The following is a 13,213-nucleotide window of genomic DNA, read 5'->3' on the forward strand; positions in this document are numbered from 1 at the left end:
GTGCTTGTTAATTTTATGTTTGACACATATGTCTTCACTTAAGCAGTTGATTCTCTACAGGTTCCAGTTATGTGTGTGTTGGTAACCATCACATTCACCCTTTAAACTGCTTTTTATTGCACTGAAAGATTTCGAAGGATTCAGTAGTCGTGCTTTTCTAACAGCATTTCATGTCTCAGTTGCTGAATATTATAATTTTATGCTGATGTTGATCAAGTTCATTGAGTTAGACACATAATATGATATCCGGTCCATAAAATGATGATATATAAAATATACCAACATGGAATTTGTTCCTTAAATATTAGAATATGGAATTTATCCTTTTGTTTCAATATAGCACTATTTACCAAATTAGAAGTTTGAACTCGTGAGTTAATTTCTAATCACAAAGTGACTTATTTAATCTAAGGGCATATCAACCCAGGATCAAATTTGGTGCTTACAAAACATATTTTAACTAGTTTCTTTTAAGATCTTTAGAGAGTTTTATGGCAAACACAAAGAAAAAAAATATAGGCATACAGAGACTGAAAATACTCGATATTTGTAGTTTTCAATGTATTTTTAAAAGGTAAAATTATTTCCTGTAAGTAACCCTGAGTGAAGATGAGATCTTAGCTGAAGGTTTAAATGATTGACACACTTCTGTGGTGCTTTTTACATGTGCTAAATAGAATAACTGAGGCCTACTCTCTCCTGTGTCTCATGTAGGCTGCAGATAGTGATTTCTTTCTGCAAGGCTGTGTGGACATGGCAGGCATTTCATGGGGCTGATGAGTCTTTGCAAAGAAATATTAGTACTCTTTATGGTTTAAATGAAGAAGATACATGAGCTAAGCTGACTGTAGGTTTCTTTTTCATGAAAAAGCCAGTTTTATTTTGCTTTTAAACAGTATTTAGACTCTCATCCTTACACATCTGAATCTGAGTTTCATTTTTTTTTTAATTTTAAGGGAATGATAAGCATAAATAGTTGACCGTATGTCCCTTAAAATATGTGAGTTTAAGAGGGATTTCTTGAACCCAAATAGAATTATATTTCCTATTCAAGAAATGTTATTAATAGAAGCTAAAAATATATTCACAGAAAATACCTTTAACATTGGCTCCTTATGAGAGGTCAGTCAAATTGAAACAGCTGTCTGAAGATCAGTAGTGTTCAGCTGTCTGAAAGGGACACTTGCAGTTTCCTTCTACTGCTTTAGCAGGACCTCCACAATTTTAGAATGGTTCGTGGATACATTAAAACAAGAGTTTCTAATGATTTAATAATATAGCTGAACAGATTTTGTTAACGTTTATTTATACTTGCCTGTTCTTTCAAGTGTGTTTCACAATTTGGTCTTACAATACTAAGTAGGTATTAGAAAAATTCTTGATTAATATTTTTGAAGGTTTTACATAATCTGTCAGAAGAGGCGTCCTTGAACCTTGATTTAGCAGCATTGCACACCAGCATCTTCTGCCTACTTAAAGATTTTCATTGCTAAGATATTACTCTACTTTTTGACCTTATATCCCAGTACACTATTATTTAGGTAGTAGTAGAAAACTGAGCCCTTTTCTCATGGATGCGCTTCTTGAGATTTCTGTAAAATTGAAATAAAGTAAGAAATCTCATATTTGGTGAAGTGGTACAAACTTATTCAGGCACAGCGGAGTAAAGAACTTTTTGATTACATTTTAGTTTCTAGAAAGTTAGACCCTTCACTTTTCTCATGTACTTCTGAGACCTTAAACTGAAAGACATGCCAGATGTCAAATGGCCCAGGAAAATACTTTTCATAGACTTGAAAAAAGGTTGAAGAGCTATCCTTCATTGACCATCATGAAAGAAATTATAGACATTTATCCTGCTGACATTATCTGATGTGAATGGTCCAAGGGATATAAAAACCCAAACAACTGGAAATTGAAGTCCACTTACTTAATTTACCTTGCATTACTGAGTTGGGGGGCCTGAGTTCTGCTGTGGAATATTATTATTATTGTCACACTTGCCCCATTCCTTCTGTGTTACCAGAATTATTTTTTCCTTTAGGAATTTCTAGATTAGGGTAGTGGCAATAAAAGTAACAGTTCATGTGTTTCTTGTTTGTTTATATGAGAATTAGGGAATAAAATAGTTTTTAGAATGCAGATTAAGAGCAAACTTCGGCTAATTTCAGAAATATATGACCCTTCTTTTTATCCCAGCCCAGAGAGCATGGGACTCCTTGACCCAGCGACCAGTGATGGGCGAGTTATTTTCTTCTTACCCTGGCAAAAGATGACTATCGCTGGCACTACCGACACTCCAACTGACGTCACACACCATCCTATTCCTTCCGAAGAAGACATCAACTTCATTTTGAATGAAGTGCGTAACTACTTGAGTTGCGACGTTGAAGGTAACTTACGAAGTTTACCCTCCCACTTTTATATCTCCCAAACCATTCCAGCTCTCACTGGGTAATTGCCGTGTGTCCAGTCTGACTCATCTTCACACCTGGCCGCCTCTAACTCTTATGTGCTGACCACTTCTTCTAGAAGGTTTATGAGGGCCAAATTATAACACAATAGGAAGAAGTTGCCTTTTTTCCCTCTACTTTCCACATCCACATGAAACACATACCATCCTTTTCTGGTCCTTTCTAATGGCAAGATTAGAGTGCTATTACGGGAGCTCTAAACACCCTTGCTCTTCCAGAAGAGTATGAAATGTTTGCATCGCTATTTAATTTCTAGAGCTTGGGAAGATCTGATTTACAGATCTAGGATATCCATAGGAAATAATTAATCAGAGAAATGAGAGGATAAAGGTTTATGTATTCTAAGAAATTTAGTGAGCTGTTATTATGTGGAAACTGGAGTATTAACAGTGGATTTAGCTAAGAAGAATAAGTATACTTGTTTTAATTGAAAAAGCCAAAGTTTACTTCTTTCCAGTGCTAACCTGAGCATGGTTTCTTTTAACTTGGATATCATAGTACCTTCTTCTTCTTTTTTTTTTTTTTTTTTTTTTTTGCGGTACACGGGCCTTTCACTGCTGTGGCCTCTCCCGTTGCGGAGCACAGGTTCCGGATGCGCAGGCTCAGCAGCCGTGGCTCACGAGCCCAGCCGCTCCGCGGCATGGGGGATCTTCCCGGACCAGGGCACGAACCCGTGTCCCCTGCATCGGCAGGCGGACTCTCAACCACTGCGCCACCAGGGAAGCCCCATAGTACCTTCTTTTAACTTGGATGCCATAGCATTTTCTCCAGTGGACATAGATGGTATAATGTATTTTTTTTTTATCCGTGCTGGTTTCAGAAGTTTCCCAACATTATTTCCTATCTCAGTTAATAGCCTCATCAGCCGACTAGTCACCCAGCCTAGAAATGGCATGCTTATCTTTGCTGATCCTTCTCTTTCCACATCCAGTCCAACTCCCATCAGTGCTCACTCTGAAGTATCCTGTAAATCCCCTCTCACTTTCATTACTCTGGGTCACACCTGTGTCACTTTTCACTTAGAGTTGCATTGGCCCCCTAACTTGCTTCCATATATTAGGTCTCTGTCCCCACCTAGTCTGGTCCTTCCACCAGAGCTCTCTAAAACACAGTTCTGATCATCACTTCCTTGCACAAAAATATCCCTTTGATATCTCATCATTAACTTCAGGAAAAATTTTAAACTATCTCATATGCAATCTAAGGCTTTCCACGACTTGTCTTTGCAGGTTTATATTCAACTACTCCACTTATGTGCATTCAATAGTTTAACCATATTACATTTCTTACTATTTCCAAATCAGGTCATGCACTTTTTTTTTTTTTTTTTTTTTTGCGGTACGCGGGTCTCTCACTGCCGTGGCCTCTCCCGCTGCGGAGCACAGGCTCCAGACACGCAGGCTCAGCGGCCATGGCTCACGGGGCCCAGCCGCTCCGCGGCATGTGGGATCCTCCCTGACCGGGACACGAACCCGTGTCCCCTGCATCGGCAGGCAGACTCTCAACCACTGCGCCACCAGGGAAGCCCCAGGTCATGCACTTTTAAACCTTCATGCCTTGTTTACTTAGGTTGAAGTCTTGCTCTGGGATGTCTTTTCCCCCAACTTCTCATTTTGGCAAAATACTATTTATACTTCAGAAGCCAGATATCTTTCGTAGTCCCCTAGAAAGCTGGTCTAGTATATCACAACATTATACAATAGGTAATAGTCTAAGATATATTCTTACTTGGAGCTCCTTACAGGTAAGGATTCTTTATTCAGTTACAAAGCTTTTTATATATCTGGTATGCCACTCATGACTGTTTTAAATCAAAATGAATTAGTAATAGGTGCTTTCAGGGTTTTTGATGCTGGTAGCAATTTGAAAATCTTTCTATATTAAGGTAGAAAGTTTAAGATTTTTTGAAAATAGTCTTCATCTGTTTCTATCAGGAATCTCCTATAATGTTGGCTTCAATGGAGGACATGCAAAGACACAATTTTTGTCTTAAGGTGACTCAGTAGCCTCTATGAGTGCTTTTTCCCTAAAGAATTTTTTTCATTATGTGATCACACATTTACAAACAAACTGCTTTAAAAAATGGTTTAGGGGATTCTCCTAGTTTAATTGATTGATCCACACTGTATAGTTTTAGTTTCTTCTAATTTCAAATAATGGATGTCATTTCATTTTGAATAGATTCTCTTTGGATAGTTATAATAGTATAAATGTATTAAATGCACGTAATTGAAATCTGTGTGGCTAAATTTATACTCTTTCGCACACACAGACACACACACACACACACACACACACACACACAATACTCAAACATAGTTGTTTAAGAAATAGTCATGCCCTGTTTAATATCCATACTTAAGTACTCAAAATGCATTTCAATTTCAGCTTTTTTTCCCACCTTTTGCAAAGTAGGAGGAGCTTCATCTGGGTATGATTGTATTTTAATGTATTGATTACTGTTAATGAATCCTGCTTCGTTTCACATTTACCTGGGTATGCTATTTGTTAAAAGTGGGTTTATATAGGGCCATAAGAACAAGAAGTTTAGATTGTTAGAGCAAGAGATAAAATTAATTCAAGAGCAGAGAGCTATAGTTGACAGTTTCCAAATTCTTAAAGTTCAAATGCACTAACGAGAAATCTAACTGCTTATACGGGATGTGCTGGGAAGAGGTGTAGGTTCCAAAAGGCTGCTGTGTCCATATCGTGGGTGGGGATTTCCATCAGTGAAATGAGCCTTGGACTGGAACAGAGACTGAGCCTGTACCCATCACTTTTATTCTGCTTATTAATAGGTAGGAGACTTGTTAATACCTGCTGGGACCTACTTGGTCTATAGAGGTCTTTTCGGTTAACATACCTTTTGGTAGTCAGGTTAATTGGTGAAACTAACAAAGAGTTTTTGTCAGTTTTGATTTTTGGTAAAAGTGGGTTGAAATTAATATGTGAACACTGTAAATCAGGCTTTTCCTCTGGTGCTCTCGGGACTCTTGAGATTACAAATTCTCCACGTAGCAAATATCCAGGGTAAAAGCAGAAGTGACAGCTCTTTCATGTACTTCATTTATTTCCCTGTGCTCACCCTCTATCACACCTTTCTTACTTGTCAACTTATCCTTTGAATCAGCAATGATTCTTTATGGTTTCTTTTCATTCTTATTTCTACTGGACTGAAGGCCTCAGAGTATATGAGGAATTACCCTCAGTCTTGGTAGAGTGCTAGTTAGCTAGAGTATGTCTATATCTAAAGTAAAGACATTCAAATTTGTATTTTTTCCAAGGAATTTAGGTGAAACCCAATACTCTCTCCTATACTGATGAAATGTGAAAGAGAAACTCGGCCTCAGGCACCATTCAGTTTTTTGACTACATGCTGTTGCTACACATATTTTAATCTTTCCATTAGTCTGCAGTGGGTTATGCATGCTTTATTTTTTAAAACTCTACTGTTATTGAGCACTTTTTATGCTACACACTCCGCTAAGCATATTGCTTATATTATCTCTGATTCCTCGTAACAACCTTGTTAGTTTTATTTTGTAATTCCCATTTTGTAGATGAAGAAACTGAGGCCCAGTGACTTTGTTTCCTTCCCATAGCTCATTCATGTTGGAGCCATGATATTGAATGCAAGTCAGTCTAGCTCTAATACTTGTGCTTCTAACTATTATGCAGTATTCCAATTGGTAGTCCCGGGTTTGTCGCGTGAAGTGATATTATATCCACTAGGGAGTGGATTAAGCCTCTCAGTTCATTTCATGGAAGCTGCCAGACACCTTCAAAATGATAGTGACCTTTGCTCTCGACTGGCCTTATTTGGATTTGAATGTTAAAGTAGAGGAGGTTTCATTTCTCATAACCAATCCCTTGGGCCAAGCAGTCTTCGCTACAGATTTTAAAAATAAAAAATTTGTGTAGATCCTAGAGGAAATACTTTTGAAATGGTTTGTATTCACCAGGGTTGAAACAATCATTTTAAAAGGATTTATTAAGTGGATGAATAAGTAAAATTCTGACAACAGTTTCTGAGCCTCCCCAAATGGCTATATTCTTGAGAAGAAAAAAAGTGTCAAATCTTAACACTCCATGCTGTTCGCAGCGGCTGCCACACTTCTGCAAAATGCATCGGAACAATTCTGAAAAGCATTTTGCCTGTTGGGAATAAGACCATGTCTTCTTTTACGATTTAGAAAGCTTTCCATTCACAGGCTGAATTTTCTAGATTACTTGTTTGTTCTCTTCTGAAACGGGTAATTGATAGTTGTGCAGTGTGTATTGGGTTAGGAAGAAAAATGATCTTTTGAAAAATGTATCATTAAGTCCGCTGTGTAGAGGTTAATCAGAAGGACGCAGTGGCGAAACTAAGCTGTGACTTAAAGGGATTGAGGAAGACAGAAGATTTGCAGAGTGCTTTATCCATGTAGTTTTTCTGGAGTGCTTCTCTAAGCAGCTTCTCTAGTTGTACACAGGTTTTCACATATGCAATTAGTAGTGTTTATAGATTGCCTGTTATTCAATTAACAACGGAGCTGGCCATATCAACTCACTGCAGACCTGCCTTTTCACTGCCAGAGATTGTACCAGGGTTATCAACTTACACAGGCTTGGATGTCTTCCAGCTGTTTAATTATAGTGTCACGCGCTTTGCTTTTTCTAGTTTCATTAGTTTATAAATGTAATATGGTATCTTATTTCTGTGATTAACACTTCATTTCTGCAGGTTAAACATGCTGGTAGAGAAGGTATTGATTTCTGACACTGTTTCCCCTGTGTTCACGTAGATATTTTCACATGCTTTTCATTGATTTTTTGAAAGTGGCAAACAGGAGAAAGAGCACCCCAAAATGTATGGCTAAATAACTGATGGGAAGCAAAAGTGCACATTTAGCTCTTAATTGTTACTTCCTGTGGGCTTCATTTTCTATTAACTTAAAACCAACACTTGTCTTGCCAAGTTTTTAAGAATAAAAATATTAATTATCATTGGAAACAATTACACAGCACTTAGTCTTTTCAACCAGCTGTGAAAAATGTCTATTCAACTTTACTATTTATATTTTATTCTTTATATATTTTATACACTAAAACCTGACTGAATTATTTATCAGGGTAGTAATAAAAATAATTCTTAAACATGATGGTAGAAGGACTATTTTATTTCCTTACTATCCTTCTGAAAATATCGACCAGTACTTTTATACATTCTGTAGTACTCATGGGATTTTTAACATCTGGGCAGTTGGCACTTAAAAATCAGAGTGGCATGGATTTATATACACTACCAAATGTAAATAGATAGCTAGTGGGAAGCAGCTGCATAGCACAGGGAGATCAGCTCAGTGCTTTGTGACCCCCTAGAGGGGTGGGATAGGGAGTGTGGGAGGGAGACGCAAGAGGGAGGGGATATGGACATATATGTATACATATAGCTGATTCACTTTGTTATACAGCAGAAACTAACACAACATTGTAAAGCAATTATACTCCAATACAGATGTTAAACAAAAAAGAAATCAACTGGGTGAGCCACTCTCATAAGTGGTGTTTAATGAGAATTTTTCTCAATTTTAATAGTAGTGTTGTTTCCTGTCATCTTGTTTTATTAAAGTGTTCAGTTGTTTTAAAAGAGGATATCCAATTGTTTAAATATATAGTCATTAGAAACCTTAAGTCTAGCATGTTGACTCAGAGGCCAAAATATTATTGCTTTTGATTTTGTAATGTCAGCTCTTGTTTGATATAAAAAGTTCAGAGAATGTTTTAATATGCCATTTCATATTTATTGATCACAATACATGACTCCTACTTGATACAGTATTTGAGGTACTGAGAAATACTAGAATTGATATTGCCGAAGACTTTCAACATGGTGAGGAAGATGCAACAGTAATGCCATCTTGTTTAGCCATCCTGATGGTACGAGGACCAGGAAAATCAAGATGAATCTTTGAGCTCTGAGGCATAAAATCCTTGAGTTGAGTTATTTTCCTCACGTGTTATACCATGGAGAGTTAAAGTAGGTGATGTTCACTGTCTACTCTTGGCTACAACCTAAATGATAGAACCGATTTCTGGGTAAGAACTTGAGGGTAGGAGTACCTAATTTAGTACAAATATTTTCATTTCTTTGAATTGATGAGATTAGTAGGAGAGGAGGATACTTTGAAATGGTAAATATGGAACATGTTACGACAATAAAGTATTTTGAGGTGGGGTGTCTCATACTATTACAGCAGATTAGATTCTCACAGTCAAATTTCACTGAAAGGATGCTCCATTGAAGACATGGGCAAGGTGCCATGGGGGAAATACCCAGCTTGATGATCAACCAGGACAAGTCTGAGATCTACCACTTGGTGGTTTTACTCTAGAACTGCCTTATGCAATATTATAGCCTACACATGTGCATATCATGTGGCTATTTAAATTTAGTTAAAATGAAATAAAATTTGAAATTCAGTTTCTCAGTTGCATGGACCACATTTCAAGTGCTTAATAGCCTCATGCAGCTAGTGGCTAGTGAATCAGACAGGTTAGATACAGAACATTTCCATCACTGCAGAAAAGTCTATGGAACAGTGCTGCTTTACAGAAGCTAGAGGTATTTACATAGACATTTAGAGAAGCACTCAATTTATTAGAGTCATTGAATTTGTATTTTTTGTTTTTTGTTATTATAAAATAAATAATGTATTATCATGTAAAAGAAGATCTCCGGATATAAGAAGCCTCAAGAGGTGATTAATTTAGTGATTGAGCAATGTCTTTAGCGAAGGGCCCTTATTTCTCTTCACTCCACCCCGCCCCCCCCTTCCCAGGTAGGCTTCATGCTATGGTTGTTTTCCCCATGGTTACAATATGGCTGCAGCAGTTCCTGGCAATTTTGGAAGGTTCTCTATGCTATCTGTCCACTGCTTTTGAATCTCTTTCTAAAGAGGATTTGAATAAGAGTTTAACAGCACACAAGGTTTCCACTGTGTGTGAATAAGTAATAAAGAGAGAAACCTGTTTAGTTTGTTGCTGTCTTTTCTACAAGAGGTTAGAATTCATGTTTCATGTGTTTAGCTATGCTGTGCCTTGTGGGTCTAGGTTATACCCATAGCCCTGACTGGTCATTACTTAATTTGGATGGTAGAGAGATAAAAAGTGCTTTTATTCTTCAGCAGCAAATGGCATTTTGAATAATCCATAAAAATCATTAAATCTCAAGGTTGGGAGAAAACTGATAGATGATAGATCACCTGATCCAACCACAGTTTAGTCTAATAACATAAAAATGCTGCAGGCTATAAAGCCTGATTCATACTTGAAATATGATTTAAAATTTGATTATCCTTAAATGAATCTTTTTAAATAAATATAATCCCAACATTCATCTGATATAATTCTCAGGCTAAAAAGCTGAATGCTAAGATATCAAGCAAAATAAATTAAGGTTCCTGACATGTTATGAACTCTTCCTGTTAGTGTTTTCTTTTCTTGTTTTGAGTAGCAATTTCAAAAGTAAGGATTAAAAATGGTATCAGTATACATAATGTTTTATTTAATTTTCCTCCATGAATGAAAAACTCAAGTGTTTTAGTTTGGTCTGTTCATTTCAGACAGTACAGTTTCATAGATGTATTTTTCTGCCTGTTATACCAGAAAAGGTAAAGCATTTGCCACAAAGATTATTTGCATGTGCTTTAAATTTAGAAAGTCTAGTTTTCCACAGAATAATTTTAAGATCAGTCAGAAGGCTGTAAGAACTGAAACCAAATTCCTGATCAGCGTGGCTACCTAAGGAATTTCAGAGAACACACTCTGCAGACTTTGCAGTGACCACAATGACGTTCTAAGTGGTTGGCTAAGTTTTATTTTTGACTCTGAGGGCAATTTGAACTCTAATGGAAAATAGTGGTAATTTCCTAGTAAAGCTTTTTGTAAAGATTAAAATATTGCATGATTTATGTGGAGGTTTTACAAGACTTTTGTGGAATTGTGTGGAGCAAGAATTAACCCCCATTCCATGGAGGCCATCAGAATTAAACATACTGAAGAGGATGCACCCTTCAAAGGGGCAGATCTAGGGATGGAATCCCTACATCGAGTTACCAGTTAACAGGACTGCAAGCCTTAGGCTTTCCTCACCAGTTTATGAGGTTTACTCTCCCTTTGTTTCAGATTCAGTGTTGGGATATGGGTTTGATTAAACACTCCCATAGAGGTGTATGGGTACCTCTTCTTTCGGATTATAGTCATGTTTAGAGTGTGGTCCTTAAGGAGCTAAGCTAAAATATGTCAGATTACCTTAGTTGAAGTTATCTTTACCAGAAATCTTTTTTTCATTTGAGATCAAGATGGAGAGATTGTCATGCAGTATTACTTGTTTTTAGGATCTTTCCCCTGTACTTTTTAGGTGCTTTTTTTTTCTCTTTTCCTTTTTTTTTTTGACTAGTCCAATATACGAGTCACATCAAAGAGTCTTTGTGACTCTTTACACAAGATTTCGCTAGATATATATTTAAGTACTTTTCAGAGTCTGCTGTGTCTAAATGTATAGGAGGTTCGCTGTACAAGAACACAGGACCAAGGGGTGAGTGGGATCTGAAATCCTGACTGCCCTCTGCTTCTAATAAGTATCTTCCCTGAGAAGAGATAGCAAGATATATACTCTAGGGGGGAAATGTAACAAGTCATGTCTTTTGGGGGTTTTTTTTGGCGGTACGCGGGCCTCTCACTGTTGTGGCCTCTCCCGTTGCGGAGCACAGGCTCCGGACGCGCAGGCTCAGCGGCCATGGCTCACGAGCCCAGCCGCTCCGCGGCACGTGGGATCTTCCCGGACCGGGGCACGAACCCGTGTCCCCTGCATCGGCAGGCGGACTCTCAACCACTGCGCCACCAGGGAGGCCCTCTTTTGGTTTGTTTTTATTTTGTTTCTGCTTTGTTGTTGTTCTTTGTAACTACTGCAGATTGTCCCAGCTGAGGGTTGCTAACATTTGTTTCTTTTGTTTCCTCTTTGGGACCCATGTCCGTGATTTTCCAGTTCTTTACTTTTTTCGTCCAGGTTATCTTTGTAACAAAACAATTATTTGAGTTTTTCTTGTAACTTACCCACTCATTTAGTTCTTATATTTAACGATATTCCCTCCCTTTAAAAGTACATATTCATGTGTTCCTTTTACTGAACTCTTTTCTGCTTTCTAATCATCTTAGTTTTGTTGAGACGCCTTTGAGTAATCCTCTTAACCCTTGGCATTGATCCTTCCCAGTAAGAAGAGGGGATGTCCTGGCAGCATGGAGTGGTATTCGCCCCCTTGTTACAGATCCCAAGTCTGCAGATACACAGTCCATCTCCCGAAATCACGTCGTGGATATCAGTGAGAGCGGCCTCATCACTATAGCAGGTATGGCATATTACCTTGTTGTTTGGGTGTGCTTTATATCTAAAGGAGCTTGAGTTAAATTCTCATACCAGAATCCCTTTTAATGCTAAAGAACAGGGACTTTTTTTTTTTTTTTATGATTCTGAGTAAAATCTTATGCGTTGCTTTGCCACATTTGTTATAAACAACTGGTGAATTTTGTTATTGATAAGTTGATAAATGGTTAATTATAAGAAAAACAAGGGGTGGTAACCTAATGAATTATTTATCAATGTATTTGTAGGTGGAAAGTGGACAACCTATCGATCTATGGCAGAAGATACCATAAATGCTGCAGTCAAGACCCACAATTTGAAAGCAGGACCAAGTAAAACAGTTGGGCTTTTCCTTCAAGGGGGCAAAGATTGGAGCCCTACACTCTACATCAGGCTTGTCCAGGATTATGGACTTGAAAGTGAGGTGGGCATGCATTGCCGCATCATCTTACTCTTGACCTAATCTCACTATTGCCAGTAACAGAATCGGCAGCCATGTGGCCTCCATGATTTCGAGTTTCCTGTTGCTGGGTTTGTTTCTGTCTGTGTACTGTGGGAGTGAACTAATGGGAAAAAGCACTTTTTAGGTGCTTTAGTCACCTAAAAAGCAATGCACGTTTTGGTCTCTGTTTTAGAATCTGGAGTTTGTTTGGCATGTTCCTAGCAGACAGGACCTCCCAAATTCTTTCTGTCTCGCGCATAAGGAAGGCTGTTCTTCAGATGTGATGTCTGGAGCAGAATGAAGCTGAAGCTTCGTCAGTCACTGATACAGTAGCACATGTGTAGTAGCATTAGTGCTGGCCTGAGCATTTGGAGCCAAAGTATTTTCCTCCCACGGAATCAAAATCTAACACTCTCCTAGGATTTTTAGTTACAGGCTGTAAAAAAAAAAAAAAAAAAAAACTGACAAGATAAGCATGTACATTGTTTTGCTTTGTACCTAGAAGCTATTGATATTCAGAGGACCTGCCTGATGCAGTTTTGTTTCCTTAGGTGGCCCAGCATCTTGCTGCCACCTATGGCGACAAGGCTTTTGAAGTGGCCAAAATGGCGAGTGTGACGGGAAAGCGGTGGCCCATTGTTGGGGTGCGTCTTGTGTCAGAATTTCCATACATTGAAGCAGAGGTACGTGAATGGCCATATGGGAATTTCCTGTCTGCCAGGGGATACCTTTCATCTGTTCACTTTTCATCCTCTTTAGAAATAAGCTAAGTTTTAATGTGCATACATCCGCTAAAACCTGGAGGAAAACGTCTGCCCAGCACAGTTCCTTTCATTTACAAAATTTTAATTTCAACTCTGAAGTGATATTGATAGTGGTAACAATAATAATAGA

At 38.0% G+C, this 13,213-nt stretch overlaps 1 protein-coding gene across 6 annotated transcripts in view; it reads left to right on the forward strand.

Annotated features, from left to right (window-relative positions):
• The window catches only part of GPD2 (glycerol-3-phosphate dehydrogenase 2), a 199,917-nt gene that overhangs the window by 171,633 nt on the left and 15,071 nt on the right, over positions 1-13,213 (forward strand). For all 6 annotated transcript variants that reach the window (XM_079923816.1, XM_079923811.1, XM_079923813.1 and 3 more), the window contains 4 exons: positions 2,200-2,393; positions 11,729-11,863; positions 12,126-12,301; positions 12,871-13,002. In XM_079923816.1, the coding sequence (XP_079779942.1) occupies positions 2,200-2,393; positions 11,729-11,863; positions 12,126-12,301; positions 12,871-13,002 (637 nt within the window). The remainder of the gene's footprint in view (positions 1-2,199; positions 2,394-11,728; positions 11,864-12,125; positions 12,302-12,870; positions 13,003-13,213) is intronic.

Source organism: Stenella coeruleoalba, assembly GCF_951394435.1.
Source record: "Stenella coeruleoalba genome assembly, chromosome: 6".
NCBI lineage: Eukaryota > Metazoa > Chordata > Mammalia > Artiodactyla > Delphinidae > Stenella > Stenella coeruleoalba.